This window comes from Schistocerca serialis, chromosome 2 (assembly GCF_023864345.2).
Source record: "Schistocerca serialis cubense isolate TAMUIC-IGC-003099 chromosome 2, iqSchSeri2.2, whole genome shotgun sequence".
NCBI classification, from domain to species: Eukaryota; Metazoa; Arthropoda; class Insecta; order Orthoptera; family Acrididae; genus Schistocerca; species Schistocerca serialis.
Window position 1 is genome coordinate 818472671 of NC_064639.1, and position 16487 is coordinate 818489157.

The 16487-nt window shown below is 36.5% G+C and overlaps 1 protein-coding gene across 3 annotated transcripts in view; it reads right to left on the reverse strand.

Annotated features, from left to right (window-relative positions):
• Window positions 1–1315: 1315 nt before the first annotated feature.
• Window positions 1316–16487, reverse strand: part of LOC126458068 (ski oncogene) — a 633895-nt gene continuing 618723 nt past the window's right edge. For 2 of the 3 annotated variants that reach the window (XM_050094875.1, XM_050094874.1), the window contains 2 exons: window positions 11298–11509; window positions 1316–5358 (listed from right to left, as the gene is read on the reverse strand). In XM_050094875.1, coding sequence (XP_049950832.1) covers window positions 5176–5358; window positions 11298–11509 — 395 coding nt within the window. In that variant the 3' untranslated portion in view covers window positions 1316–5175. The remainder of the gene's footprint in view (window positions 5359–11297; window positions 11510–16487) is intronic. The other variant, XM_050094876.1, reaches the window with a different exon arrangement.

Genomic DNA, 16487 nt, shown 5'->3' on the forward strand with positions numbered 1-16487 from the left:
GTCTGGCACAGTTGTTAGATGGTTATTACTGCTACAATGGCAGGTTATCAAGATTTAAGTGAGTTTGAACGTGGTGTTATAGTCGGTGCACGAGCGATGGGACACAGCGAGGGGTAGCGATGAAGTCGGCATTTTTCCGTATGACCAGTTAATGAGTGGTACCGTGAATATCAGGAAATCTCCTACATTGCTGTGGCTGTAGAAAGATCCTGCAGGAATAGGACCAACAACGACCAAGGAGAATCGTTCAACGTGACAGAAGTTCAACCCTTCCGCAAATTGCTGCAGATTTCAATGCTGGGCCATCAACAAGTGTCAGCATGCAAACCATTCAACAAAACATCATCAATATGGGCTTTTGGAGCCAAAGGCCCACTCATGTACCTTTGATGACTGCACAACACAAAGCTTCATGCCTCACCTGGGCCCATCAGCACTGACACTGGACTGTTGAGTGGAAACATGTTGCCTGGTCAGACAAGTCTTTTCAAATTGTATCAAGCAGATGCATGTGTGCGGGTATGGAGACAACTTCATGAATATATGAACCCCGCATGTCAGCAGGAGACTGTTCAAGCTGGTGGAGGCTCTGTAATGGTGTGGGCCATGTGCAATGTGAGTGATACGAGACACCTGATATGTCTAGATACAACTGATAGGTGACACATACGTATGCGTCCTGTCCTATCACCTGCATCATTCATGTCCATTGTGAATTCCAATGGACTTGGGCGATTCCAGCAGGACAATGTGACACCCCACACATCCAGAATTGCTACGGAGTGCCTCCAGGAACACTCTTCTGAGTTTAACCACTTCCACTGGCTACCAAACTCCCCAGCCACAAACATTATTGAGCATATCTGGGATGCCTTGCAATGTGCTGTTCAGAAAGGATCTCCACCCCCTCATACTTTTATGGATTTACGGACAGCCTTGCAGGATTCATGGTGTCAGTTCCCTCCAGCACTACTTCAGACATCAGTCAATTCCATGCCACGTCATGCTGCGGCACTTCTGCGTGCTCGCAGGGGCCCTACATGGTGTTAGGCAGGTGCACCAGTTTCTTTGGCTCTTCAGTGTAGTATAGCAATGAATTCCTACATAAAAATCCATGCAGTGAACACCTCATTTACCTACCTGTGTGTTCCCAACAAACACTCCGTGTAGTCAAGATTAGAAGTACAAAAAAGGTGTCTATCACATGTCAGTCATTTGTTTAAGGAATGGGCAGTGTAAGACATTTAGTTACTAAAAAAATATTATGGTGCATATATCATTTGTAAGTGAAAACATTTTTATTTAATCTCCACAAAGCTGTAAAAATTATGTACAAAACATGATTCCAACATGGATTAAAATCAGTTCAATTATTCCTTACACTGAATAGCATGAAACAAGTAATGCTATTTCCTGGTCAGAATTAACCAGAAACAAGGATCAAAACAGAAAAGAGCATATATTAATTACATAACATCCATTTGTACATTAAGATCTCTGCATAAAAGAGTGTGTGTGCTGTGTCATCTCTTGAGAAGTTAGAATCATATTTAGTGGGGATAAGCACAGAGAGAAATATAATTGGAACATCTGAAAAAACCTGCTGCAATTGCTCTTGAGGCATAGGTGGAAGACTATTACACCACAGGAGTGGCAGTGACACTTGTGATGTGATTAGAAAAAGAGTGCATGGTTAAAGACATGCACTTTGTGAAAAAAACATGATGGAATGGCCTGTCTAGAAAGTTTTATTTCATAATGAATTATTCCAGTTCTCCTTCCATTAGTTACTGGTCTCCCATATATCCCTCATAGAAGCACACTTCTTTTGAATGGTTTTCTATCACAATCAATTTTTATTTTTGTCCTGGTATGATCTTTACATTTGGGGGACGGGAGGGGTGAGTCTGTAGCTCATGATTTATAGTAAATGGAATATGATGTTTAACATGAAACCTTGCATTATTTTGACTAGTTACTAACCATAATTATTTTGGGTAGGTGGGGGCAGAAATGTATATAACATGTTAAAGTATTACAAACCAAATACAGAAAGTGAATAGTTTCATTGAAAAGAAAGTAACTGCAATACTCAAAAGCCACATTAAAACATCAGCAAGGGTTTTGCTAATACAGTTCTAAAATATTTAACAACAAGTATTTACACAAGTTGTTTAGCTGCCCTTACATGGAATGTGAATACTGTCCCATATTTTCACATTTCCACAGATCATATTCATAACAATTATTGGCGCACCTTACACATTCTTCTAAAACCAACTTATTTGGTTTAGCTGGGCTATTCTTTGATACTATGTTTTCGTTATGACTTTAAGTGTTCCTTACTGTCAATGTTCTCCTGGTACTTAATAAAAGAATAAAAAAGAAAACTGTAACAATATTAAAATACTGTCACTTGTTGCAGTTTATTCTGGCAGTGGTGTTTCACGTTTCCCCATGTCTTTTGTATGACACCATGTATGTTTACAAGGAAATCTGAACTATGCTGATAAACACCTTTGTTTGTACAAGGTCAAAGGAAGTATTTTACATGTTTGAAAGCTAGCAAAAATCATTAAACAGTTGCCTGAGAGTACATAACATAAATCTGATGTACAACAGGATGTGTAAGTTTCTTGTATACCTTTGCCTTGTACAGATATTAAGGAGGTAACCTTATGCTTCCAAAGAGTATATAAGAAGTAATAAAAATGCTTTTGAATTTTTCCATATTCTTCATTGTTTGCATTCCACAAGCATCATGAATCTATACAAAGGAACTTAATTTTTGCCAATTCCATTCAATCACATACTGCAAGCAGTTCTTACAGACAAATTATCTTTTAAATCCAAGATAAGAGTAAAGAACTCAGTAATCCCAATGTCTTCTCTATTGCACATGGCAGTAAACTGTACATAACAAACACGTAAGACAACATTAAGGCACAATGGGAGACAGCATACAAATTTTAATAGACCAACAAGGTGATGAAGGCTTTAAAACATTTTTAAATTAAGCATTTTCTTACATATAACAGCAAAACATATAACATTAAGTACACTTTCCTACACTCTGATTACTTTAATTTTCAAGCATTGACATGACAATCTGTGGTTTACAAATTTCATGCAAACAATGTGTTGGGTAATTTGACAACCAGACACTTTGTTTGGTCCATTGTACTGTGTGTTTGCCCATTTCAGCAGAGAAGAATAAACATATTACAATCTGACATTTCACGAGCATACCTTGTGCAGTAAAATTAAGCTCCCTGCAGCACTTAACACAAAGGAAACCACCCTCCTTTGCTACGATTCATCATCACTTCAACAAGAAACATTTCCTTTTTATTTCATCAGAACTTTGAACTGTTGCTGGAATACCTTGTTATACAGAATTAAACACACAGATTTTTTTTGATTTTTTTTTTTTTTACAGCAGTGTTACATTGTATCACCTCAAAACTAAGACTGAACGAATAATGAATCTACAGGTACCTTTTCAATATTGATTGAGTAAAAAAAAAAAATCTAGCAACATATTACATGGCAGGAAATGCAAGGATATGAGTGAAAATAAATAAGTTATATGAGCAAAATAATTTTCAGTGTAAAATATCAAAAACTTAATAACTTACTTACACACACACACACACACACACACACACACACACACACACACACACACACACACAGAGATAGTGAGAGAGAGAGAGAGAGAGAGATATGTTTTCATACATCTTAATCTATATTTATTCTCTTTTTTTTCCATTTCATTTGATGTGCTTACCCAAAAATGAATGTGGTCAGAGTCTCTGAACAACATTCATTCATCTGGAAGTGCACATATCACATTTCACTTATTGTTTTCAACAAGCGTAAGTGGTATCATGACAATTGTGCTGATGCACGTGGTTTGCTGATTAGTTTAGTGAGTAGATACAATACAGCCACAATGACTAAAACATCTCAGTTTGGTTTTGAAATGAGTTACAAAATTATACAACTTACAAGACTGACTATCAAAGACAGGTACATTTGATACCAATTTACAGATTTGCAGAAGCAAATTTGTCAAGTGTGCATCATTCACTGTTTAAATCAGGTCACACAAGGATCATATTACTTTTGTCCTGCATAATAATTTGTGGCAGTGATCGAGCATCAGAGGCCCAGTTTTTCTTGTGCTGCAAATGTTGTTAACATGATTTTGTTGTTGATGGAGTCCTGGTAGTGGTCCGTTATGTGTGATTAAGAAGAAAACAGCAGAAGAAAAGTAAAGAAAAGACAAAGATTGGGGAGTAGTGTGAGCAGACTCTACGAACCCCCATGTAAAAACATCAGAAATTTTAATAGTAAGAACTGTAAGCACTACTTGAATGGAGATATTTTACCTACATTTTGTACAGCTTTAATGAAGCAGGGAATGGCGCAGCTGTATGCTTATAAATAAAAGTATGTAGCTACAAATTTATCAGCCCACAATGCGGGCAAAGTTGTGCCACTTTTAACTACCTGCTTGACAACAGCAGATAGTCTGAGATCACAAATGAAACTGCAAACAGTAGTGGACAGCATTACAAGTTGCTTTAGATAAAGATTCTAATTTATTTGGAAACTACCTGCATTTACAGGATATAAAACTGTTGATACTCAATACTAGCACACGAATATACATTACTTACATTTGCAATAAAGAGAATACATGTATATATTTAATGGTGCTGAGAAAATACAGCACCTAAGTTTTGTACTTTCAAATTGATAAAAATATTTGCCAGTAGGTTTATTTCTCTCTTAACCTCGTTAAAAAATTTCTTAATATCTCCTCCTAGATTTAGCTACCGTGAGGACAAAGCTTATATCAAGAAAACAGGAAATAATATTAGGCACTGCATTGCTTTGCCACTCAATGCTCGGTGTGATGTCCTATTTCATCTACTTGGAGCAAAAACCTTTACTCGACATTCTGGCAGTACAAATTAAATATACAAAAGCCCTTCATTTTTCAATTATACATACAAAATATGACTGTCTTCACATTCCACCTAGTTGCCCCACTATAGCATACTGGCTCGGCACACTGAATCCATAAACATTGATGAGCAATAAATGTAAACAGATATCCATTTTACAGTTTTGGAGGAAACTTCCTTCGATTCTCAATGGACTGGTTCAGTCAGATGTTTGTGGCTCAGACTTAATGATGAGTGGGGGAGAAGTTATGACTGACACAGGGCTGCCGCCACCAGTCTGGATTTTCTGTGGACGAAAGCCCAACCTCAGAATTTTGCTTCCAACCTCTGCCAACTCGTTCTCCAGTTTTGATATTTCTTCCGTAGGACCATCTTGACCTTCCTGTAACAGATAATGTTTGGTAAAGATGACGAGTTCAGATTATTTAGTTACACTGCAGTATACCTTAGCTAATTACATTAATTCTTGAATTATTAATATGGTGTCATCTTCGTGGATGCAGTCTGGCTGAAACAACATACAACAGTGTGACCTTTCACATCCTTTGCTCAAGGACTCAACAACTAATTCAATAAGCAGTTCTTTAAACATTAACTGTATTTTTCAACTGTGCTTGGTAGAACATGATAAATTTAATATTAATTCTACACAAAATTATAAAATTTATGTCCACAGCTTGTTTCCTTTGACTGATCTACAGTGCTTTAGGGTGCCAATGACCTATGTACACTATTCAACCTGCAGCAATAAAAATGTTACTTAATCCTCTCTGATCACATAAACAGACAAAACTGAGATAGAGGGAGTTTTCAAGAGTATGTCAGTCTTCAGTTTTTAATGTACTGTCACCAGTTGCAGTTCCAATGCAATCACTTCTTAATCTCAAATAATTCCTGAAGAGTTTAAAATTAATGTAGTGCCTTTTCTGTCATTACCGCCATATTATTATTTTAAACATGTTTGTTTGCTTTCAAATGTACCACTATCAGTTTCATGCGCAGAATTAAATGATTTGTTTTCACCCATCACAATTTGTGTGTTGACACTTTACAACAGGAGAAACATATTAGATGTATAGTGACCTTTTAGCGAGGTTTTTAAAAACTTTGAAATAATGTCAAATGTCTCACAACAGATGTACAATATGTGACAAAGACCAAACTAGCCTTTAACTTTTTGAGAAACAATGCACACTGTGTACATAAATTAAAGTGGTAGCTGACATTTATCACTCTCATATTCAACTAAGGGTCTAGACATATCACATACACCAAGAGATCTATATTACATAAATCACCTGTGCAAATGTAAATTACGTCCAAAAGAAGCCCTGTTTATAAACTGATGAGTGAGTTGCTGAATCTCCAGTCTCTCTACCCAACTATGTCACCAGAAACACATGCATTCTGTTCCACAGCCCCTTGAGAGTTTTCATTTTTAACTGAAAGTGTTAACACTATACAAAATAGAGAAATTAGTAACTAATATTGCTAATATGAGAAAGGCACACAAGGAGAACATACATTAACCACCACAGGCTACATTGCACAATGGCAAACTGATCCATAATCATCCTATAAGGCAGCTTTAACATTATTCTGGGAAAGGCCACTGCCCCATCAAAAGTGCTGCTTACTTTTTAGTTTATAAACAAACTATAGCAGTCATTTCTTTTCACTACTTGCTGCTTTTAAAGAAAATGTTCAACATACACTGAGTGAGGCAGAGCTTGGGACATTTTAGAATATTTTTGTAAGGATCAAAGATCTAAGCACAGTAATAACAGTATTTACCATTTTAGAGAATTCACAGTGGACCGAGATGAGAAAAATTCTACTCCAATAAAAAAAATTCACAGATTATTGCTCTAGAGAGTGCTTCATGCATTGCTGTACACAAGGAATGGAGTTCCAAAGGATGTCCCTTTGATAATGATGATGGGTATAAAGAGACTCTAGCTGTGTTTACAGTAGTTCTCATGTGCAAATGTGACAATGTTTTCTAAATGAAAGTACAGTGCATATCTGAGGTAGGATGTTGATACCATCCATACGTTTACCTAGATGGATGAGGGAAGCTGTCTAGAAACCACATTAAGAGTGGTCAGATAACCAGCACTCAATATTAATCTGAAAGGCAGATTCGATCTAGTTCAGGCTTTAATGAGTGCCACTATATAGGTGGTTGATACCCCTTGGAATTCAGTACTATGAGGTAGAAGAGCACTTTAGCCTTCCCTGCAGCCCCCCAACCCTACAAAAAACACTAATTAGATTTGTAAACAGCCAGATGTCGGTGTCCAACGGGTACAATATTTTGGCAAGCAACCACGCTGCCATCATGTGCCCTGATGATCTGATTGCCTGGGAGCCGGTGCAGAACTTTTATTTCCCTCTCCAAGCTCTGGTGTTCAGAATGCGGTCTCCACTCACACATAGGCATGAGTTTATCATCTTGTCCCCATCTCCCTCTCCTCTCACATCACCACCGAGTCATTCCATCCATATTTCATGCCCCGGGATGTGCACTAGTGGCACCTCTACTGTTGCTTTGCCTGCCCCAATGTCAGTTTGCTGCCCCCTTCCCCCTCTTGATAAGATTCAATCCCGGTTCACAATGTGGTCACTTGCCAAAATATTGTGCCCATCTGACAAAGGCATCTGGCCTTTCACCCATGAAGTATTTTATTGAAATCTTTTCATATGTTTTCTATTTTTTATATATAGGAGTTAGATCTAGCCAAATCCTACCTCCTCTGAAAGAAATGTTACGGAATTCATTTAGTATTACTAAACTAAAGCATATGACAGAATTTTGATGTTGGTATACTGGAATTTCTTTCTGTCCCTTGTGAACTGTGCCAACTGATGAAGTAACGCTTCCTTTTCTTTGTATCTCCAGACAAAATACTTCATTCTAATGTGGGTTGTCATTCAGATAAAACATGTAATACTTCAAGTATAAGATCTGTTTCTTTGTTGGTCCCAGAATGTGCCAGGATGAAGAGAGTTTAGATTTTTAAATTTCTCTTTTTAATGAAAAAGTGAGCGGCATTGTCTCACTCAAAAATCTTAAGATCAATGATGAAAAGCAATATTTTTGGATCTTATTTTGTACATTACTTTACATGCTTCCCTCAGAGAATTGGGATGTCTTGTCAGGAACACAATGAACTGATCAAGCAATTCGTCATTCATAAAGTATTTGCCTGTTAACATCTGTTGCAACTTCCAACATTTGTGGGAAAAATTTTAAACACAAGCTAGATTACTGTTCCCACAGTAATTACACTATATTATATGCACATGGGAAAATTTTAATCGGACGTACAGTAAAAACAGAGGTAAAATATGGCTCCTCACTCACTCAGCAGATGAAATGCTGACAGCAAACAGCAATCAAGGAAAATTTATATTTCACAGGCTCTGGAGTGCTTGCTCTTTGTTGCGACGAAAAGAAAAGTTATGCTGTACATGGTGGTTTGTATCTCAAACTGTCTTGATATCACAGGTATGTCAGAACAAGGTACATACTAGTTGTAGGAGTCTATCACGAGTCATCAGTACACAAGAACATTAAATTATTTGCCGGCCAAAGCAGAGAGAGGGCGACTAATAACTACATTAAAACAAATGTCAAAGGATATAAAAACTGTTTGCATGAGTAATATGTATTTAATAAAGTAGCATATTTTGAGAAACTGTAAGTGCAACTTTATGAAGGAACAGGATACAATTGTATAATGAACTACTAGATGGCTTATCAAACAGTAAGAACTAGCTTTAAAGCTTAAGAGAACAGAGGAAAGACTGAAGAAAAGAATTAGATGTCTGTGTGGTTGATATATGATAGTGTGTACTAAACTGAAAAAAATGATAACTTGAAACCTATTAATGTGTCTGTGCTGTTGTGTGTGCTTATGCACCACACATCAATCAGCTACACATGATTAATTTATGTAAAGGTTGTTTCTATTTTAAAATTTCCTGTGGTGTAGTACAGAAGTATCTTATACCCAGAAGATGTGAAGGAAGGATATGTTATCTGATATTTGCAAAAGTGAGGCATCTTTAAGACACTGAAAAATAAAAATTCATAGTCCCAACACCAATGAACTCAACTGCAGGTAATCTACAGCAATGCAAAGAAAAACTCGATAATGAGACTAAAATTATATAACCAACATAGTATAAAAATCCAGCTGGATTTTGGTATTCAAGGGAGTTGAATAAAACAACTTTATGGAGAACAAGAGATACCGAGAAAAGAGTGAGAACAGCCAAGAGTGGTTTTGGCAAGTTAAACAGCATTTCCAAACTGAAGATCCTAATGTGCCTTGAAGATTATTATCAACTGATTTACTGGTTTTAAATTCTGGCAGTGAGACAATGGCTTTTAATGTGAAATCAATTCAAAAACTGAGGGCTACTCAGTGAGCAATGGAGAGGTGAATGTTGGGAATTACTAGGAGAGACAATAAAACAAACAAATGGATTGCTGAACCAACTTGAGCAGAGGACTGTAATGAAATTGAGACCTGGAGGAAAAAAACTGGAAACATTTGAAATGTGGTGATACACAGAATGTTATAAATCAAAAGAAAGGACTTATCAGCGGAACATCTATGGCATCCAGAAATCAATCTGTTGCTTGGAAGATCCGTAGGGGGAAGGGGGACATATCAAGATTAAAATAGGGAAAGGGGATTATATAGATTTTGGGTGTAATATCTGCACAGGGATGATAAGATTAGCACAAGACAGGGAAATACGAATGTCAGTATCAAACTAGTGTAAACAGAGGTTGGTGAGACAAGTAGCAAGGATTCCAAGCAGTAAGAAAAGACTACGGTGATAACCCAATGGTGGGTAGGTATATGACAGAGGAATGTGACACACAGTTAACCGCTACGCCACAGAAACATTTACAGGAAGCGTTTATTGATCACAAGATGCCAAATGGTTGGTATCTTTACTTTTTTCAGCTTTTAGGTTATTTATTTGTGCACTTATAATTATTAATTTGTGAGAAATAAAAATGTATCGAATGAACAAAATAATAGAAATTAAAGGAAGAAATGGAAGACAGTTTCATGTATGAAGCATATAAAACAAAAATAATATGTTGGTGAGAAATGATGGAATATCTCAGGTGTGCATATCTGCAAGGCAGAATCATCAATAATTTAGTTTCTAGCTTGCTCACCAATCTCCAACTTGTGCCATATAAATGCAAAATATGTATTTGACAAGGGCAAGTCATAGCAGACTGGCAGAGCAAGACAAGGGCAAGTCATAGCAGACTGGCAGAGCAACAGAAGTAAAATGTAAGATTAGAGACAAGAAATTTGTATTTAAAATACGAACTGTGGATAATCTGCAGGGTAACAAGTATGGTTCTCAAAAATTCCTATGAACAGTTTAATGTTGACAAGACAGAACAAGAGAGAAGAATTTACATAAGACAGATAAATGACAACTGGGCAAGAGAGAGAGAGTGAGAGTGAGAGAGAGAGAGAGAGAGAGAGAGAGAGAGAGAGAGAGAGAGAGAAGCTATTTTTATTATGAGTTCGTGAGAGTCTTGTGGGAGACTGCATATTTCAGTTGAAGTCCGTGCATACAATATGGGAGACAATGGCTCCTCACTTGCATACAAAAAACAAGCAAAAATGCATGGAAATCAGTGGAGTCCACATACATCACAAAGCAAATGTATCCATCACTGTTAAGACACAATATTAAACAGTATTTACACTGTAACAAAGCTGAAGAGCCAAGAAAAACAGTATCAACAGGTTATCTGTTCCATAGTATTTTAGTCTGCATAATGTTGAAGGTTTCACATATAACAAAGATTCCTATAATGGGATCACTCACCACAAGCAGAGTTTGATGGGGAACCAATACCTTGTAACTGATATGTCAAATGAATAATAGCAACTACTCAAAGCTTAGAATGTCCATGACTATTATAAAAATATTTTATAGCAGGATACGTTTTGGCACTATATGTCTTGGAAAAGCAAGGAACTAATAAGACAAAGAAGAAATAATGTACTAAAGGATGAAGAACCTGCAGGTGCTAAAGGAGTAAGCATTCTCCAGAGCTCATCAGTTTCCATTTTATTTTTATTTTCATGTGCTTTTCATTTTGTATTTACTCATCTCATCACTATACCATCTACTAGGTGAGAGAGGACAAAGTTTGTTTCCTTTGTACTTTGGCTAGGCCATCAAAATTCTGAAACTGCAGTTTCAATAACTGTGGTAAAGTTCTCATTACACTCTTGTGACATGAGCAAAGACGAAAATGAGACTAACCGCGGGTGTGCTGTGCCTCTGCAGTATTCGGATCTGCTTCAGCAGCCCATTTTCCTTCTCCAGCAGTCGGTTGTGGGACCTCAGCCGCTCCATTGACTCAGCCATGCGACCCACAACCCTCGCAACACGACTGCGCTGGTCCTCTGTTAGGTCATCGGATACGGCTTCCAACGCCTCTGCCACACAATCCTTGTTTGCTCTGGCCAGTGAGGCTGTAAGCAAAAATACGCGGCATAGGACCAAACACGAAGCTAAACTTCCTTTCAACAAGTCTTTGTTCTGGTTGTGAGATATGTAAGAGAGGAAAAGTATCTTGCCCTTGCATTCACTTCATTTGTACTTTCTTTCCAAGGAAAAAATTGTTTCCATTTCTGTATTTCTTCTGCCGATCAAGTAATGTAATAAACTTTATGGTTATTTTTCAAAATTAATGATATGATTCACACGAAATGTTAAGTATGTGTTCTCGCTTTTGAGTTTACAATGGTAATAAGTGAACAGTGAAAAATAAGTGAAATGAAAGATACTTGCTTTACACATTATGATTCAATTTGTCCCAGTGCCACAACAGCAACTAAGAATGTACCCATGTAACAGTCTTGAAGGTTCCCATTATCTCTGATACATGTGGTATCCTATGTGCCATTACAGCTTTAAGAGACAAATTAAATGAAAAGCAAATCGAACATAATCTATGCCTTTCTTTACAGCAAATATCTATTACATAAATCTACTAATTTGTGCACAAAATAATTTTAAGATTAAAACTGGAAGCAAATTCTCTTGCATTATTCTTTTTAACAACAAGTAGCAGTTCACAGTTGTGAACAGTGAAACTGGTTATACTTTCTCCGAGTTTTCTTATTTTTTGTCATGTTTTATAACTCTGAATAAATGACAGAGAGAAGCTTCTAGAGGTGGTTCCCCTTCTTCTAGAGCTGAATTTAAAAATGATACTGACAAGCACTAAAAATTTGCAATATTTGCGAATTTAACTTTGCATGACATATCTTTAGAACGAAGGGTTCCTACTACCCCTTCTGAAGCACTTTGGTGTGGAAGAACAGAACTATTTTAGAAACACAGATTTTCTGTCATCAGTTTTTTGGCTGGGGCATCCCAGATACTGGAGTGCAAAATGAAGCTAATACATTATCTGTGTGTAGTAAATATTGAAATCTACTTTAACTTCCCTGTTGCCCACTTTGTAAGAGTAAAGGAGATCGAAGTTCTCTTATTCAGTTACAACAAGCACTGTGTTTGTAAAATACAAAAATAATGGCTTTCTTTATCATTAATCAACTTTTCTTCTGACATAACAGTTTACAATCTGTCCCACACTTTCATCCTTTTTGATAGGTAGCCCGAAGAGGCTTTCTTTTTTCATGTGCCTTCTGTAAAAAGAACAGGAATTTAGTTTTATTTTGTGCAATATAAGTGTGTGAGTATTGCTTTGAAAGCAGGTTTGGTGTTAAATGATTTGGCAACATACCACTAACTAGTGTCAGATCAACTTCATTTACATCAAACATAGCTCTAAAGCTAATATTTTTAATTTTGACATTCCACAGAAGACAGACAAAAGATACTTTAATCTATTTGGCAATACTGAAGAAATTTTTATAAATGTAAACTATGACATATTTATGTTAACATTCCCTGAATCCATTTTTTAAAGGATAAATATTGATTTTTCATTCAATGAGATAAGAAAAGGAAGAACACTTCCACATAAGTATGTGTTCTAACTCTACTACTTCAATTTTAATAATGTGTGTCTATCAAACCATGGCAGTCCAACTAGTTTACTGAACAACATGGTAATAGGGAAATACAGAAATGTGTTCCTGTGGAGATATTAGGATGACAATAGCAGACTAATAAGCAGTGTTGTGGGAAGCCATGAAATCTAAAAAAATGAAATGATGAGAAGTTGATGGCCAATACATTAGTCGCCAATCTGACATAGGTATGGTTGTACTTAACCCAAATATTAGCTTAAAAACTGAAGTGTCCACTGTGTTAAAAGAAGGAGATAAATTTTCTGCTCCTATACATTCTGAATTATATTAGTGTTTTCCTCAAAGCGATCTAACTGTTTCTAGATTACCCAAAATTATTGTGTACCACCGCAGTCATGTTATATGGATAACTGATGTTTTATGATTAAACATCAATGTCAGTTCTGTGGGTAAGGCTACAGCCTTCAAAGTGCACAGCCTGAGAAAGATTTTGGCTGCTCTGTACAGTAAAAATAGAGAGCAGAAGAGTATGAAGGAACAAAGAGTGCTGAGGAGAGGAAAATATGTTGCAAATGTACATTCTGCTTTCAAATAACAGCAAAATTTTAAGCTCTAACAAAGTAAACAACAGCTCATGAAAAGAACAAATTTATTTCTGCCCTGGAATTTTTTGTAAATAACAATATTACATACAAAAAGTTTCTTCAGCTGCAACAATAGTTGAGAAAAACTTAAAAGATGATATCCTTACAAATAACCTGCCCGTAGTAAATTAGTTTTTTCTTTATTATATTTTGTCTTCTTAGCATCAAATCAACCACAGTAAACAAGCTCTTAAGAATTAGATTTTTTTGTTGTATAATGATGAGGACTACAGCTTTGAACACCAATAATTTGTTTAATTCTGTGATGTTCAGCACTTTTCAATGAATGTTAATCTCTTACAAGCACTAACAGTGCATCTGCTCCCGTCTGAGTGGATTCTTAAGCCTATAGGTTTTAATTCAATTTGCACATTATCTTAACCATAAACCATAAAACACTATCTTCCACATTCTCATGCCATGACAGATTGTATTACAGAAGGGAGAAGTAAAAGACCAACTCGACAGTAAACAGGTCTGAGTCAGAATGACATACTCACAAATTACCAACGTGAAAAGTAACAACAGCAAATTATGTACAACATAAAACTTTGAATACATGAAGGAGTACAAAAACTGGCTTCGAAGTCACACACACAAATATAAATAAATTATAAAAAGCTGTAGAGGAGAGGTAAGCAAGAAAATGAACACCAAATACAAAAGAAGACTTCAAGTAACTGAAACAACACGAAAATTTATGTTACGAAAGAAGACAAGTGAACAGAAAGATTGGTGGCTTCTTAAGAACAAAAAAAAGAAACCAAAACCTATGTGACAGACTAAGTTCCAGTGGTGTTTCTATAACAAAAAATCAATCCAAACAAATATGCATGGAGTTTTCCATGGTCAAACAATGAAATAATTTTTATTCTGGCTTGGGAGGTACATGACATTCGATGTAGTGTGGAACAAAACAGGTCACATAAAAACAATGCCAAATAAAGGTAAAAGATTCAAACAAATCCAAATTAGATCTAAATGGCACACATAAAATGTCATTCAATACAGAATATTAAGAAAACAAAAATGATGTTCTGAAATCCAGCTCTGACCACAAAGAAAAATCAAACTTACATATTTAGAAAATTTATCTTTGAAATGAGGATGAATGTGTAATTTAGTGTGCAAATCTGACCGAAAAAAGTGGAATACTTATATAATTAACTCTGTATTAGATATGGAATGAAGGCTATAACACCAACTACCTATATTTTCAGAATGAGATTTTCACTCTGTAGCGGAGTGTGCGCTGATATGAAACTTCCTGGCAGATTAAAACTGTGTGCCCGACCGAGACTCGAACTCGGGACCTTTGCCTTTCGCGGGCAAGTGCTGTACCATCTGAGCTACTGAAGCGCGACTCATGCCAGGTCCTCACAGCTTTACTTCTGCCAGTGTCTCGTCTCCTACCTTCCAAACTTTACAGAAGCTCTCCTGCAAACCTCCTTTTTTCAGGAGTGCTAGTTCTGCAAGGTTCGCAGGAGAGCTTCTGTAAAGTTTGGAAGGTAGGAGACGAGATACTGGCAGAAGTAAAGCTGTGAGGACCGGGCATGAGTCGTGCTTCGGTAGCTCAGATGGTAAAGCACTTGCCCGCAAAAGGCAAAGGTCCCGAGTTCGAGTCTCGGTCAGGCACACAGTTTTAATCTGCCAGGAAGTTTCATATCTATATATTTTTCGCCCTGTGTAGAATATGTTTTGTTTTTTAGAGTAATTAACTTTTTTATTCTTACAGAAGGCACAACTTCCTCACACAACCCATGCAGGCTATAGATGGATAAAGCACTTTAAGTAATACCATGCACTCACTAGTCCAGCATCATGGCAACATAGCCAAGTTCAGTCATGGGTTCAGGACAATGCCATAAGTTAATGAATGACTTCGCACTGCTTTCTACCTACCTTTGTATCAGAATCAGAATTTGTCTCATAACATGAATGTTAAACCATTGACTTAGTTTACAGGCAACTCAGCAACTTATGACTATTGAGTATACGTTGAATACAATATTTATTACAACCACAAATTATGCATGTATTTTATCCTGCCCAAATGGTCAATATTAAAACAAATATCAACAGAGTATAGCATTTCTGTATCAGAGGGCTATATGCTTTTCTTTTTGACACAGTTTCAATTTTTTGAATATTTGTGTTGTTTAGTTTACCCATATATTGAGAAGTCTGCTTGAAAAGACAGTCTGTGTGTAGGAAGCATGAAACTCTCGTTTCGAGTTTAACACCTGACCCAGAAGTTATTTGGAGTGAACAGTTCATGATCACTACGTGTAAAAAAAAATGTTTCAAGTAAATACGATGAGGTAACACTTAGACTGTTTGGTCTCTCAAAAGTGGCCAACAAAATTATCTTGGCATTACACTGCAAGTTTCTTACTTTTTTTTCTGGAAAGTTAACAGTGTTGTCAAGTTTCTAGCATTCCCTCAGAATTTGTGACTGGACTGAGGACTTTTTGACAGGCAGGGCGAAGCTTGCTATTTTGGATGGAGAACCATTATCAGACTAGAAGTAACTTCAAATATGCCCCAGGGAAATGTTTTGGGTCCCTTAACGTTCACACTCATTTTACTAAGGTTTGAAGCTCCTCTTTTCATTCTTCTGTGTTTGCAATTTAAAAACTGGGTTGTTTTGGAAATCAGCCTTATGCAGACACAAATTAGTTTATTTTTATATTTACCCAGACAATGTCGAAAGATGGCACATTTGTGTCGAAACAGGTCTGGGTAAATATAAAAATAAACTAATTTGTGTTTGCATAAGGCTGATTTCCAAAACAACCCAGTTC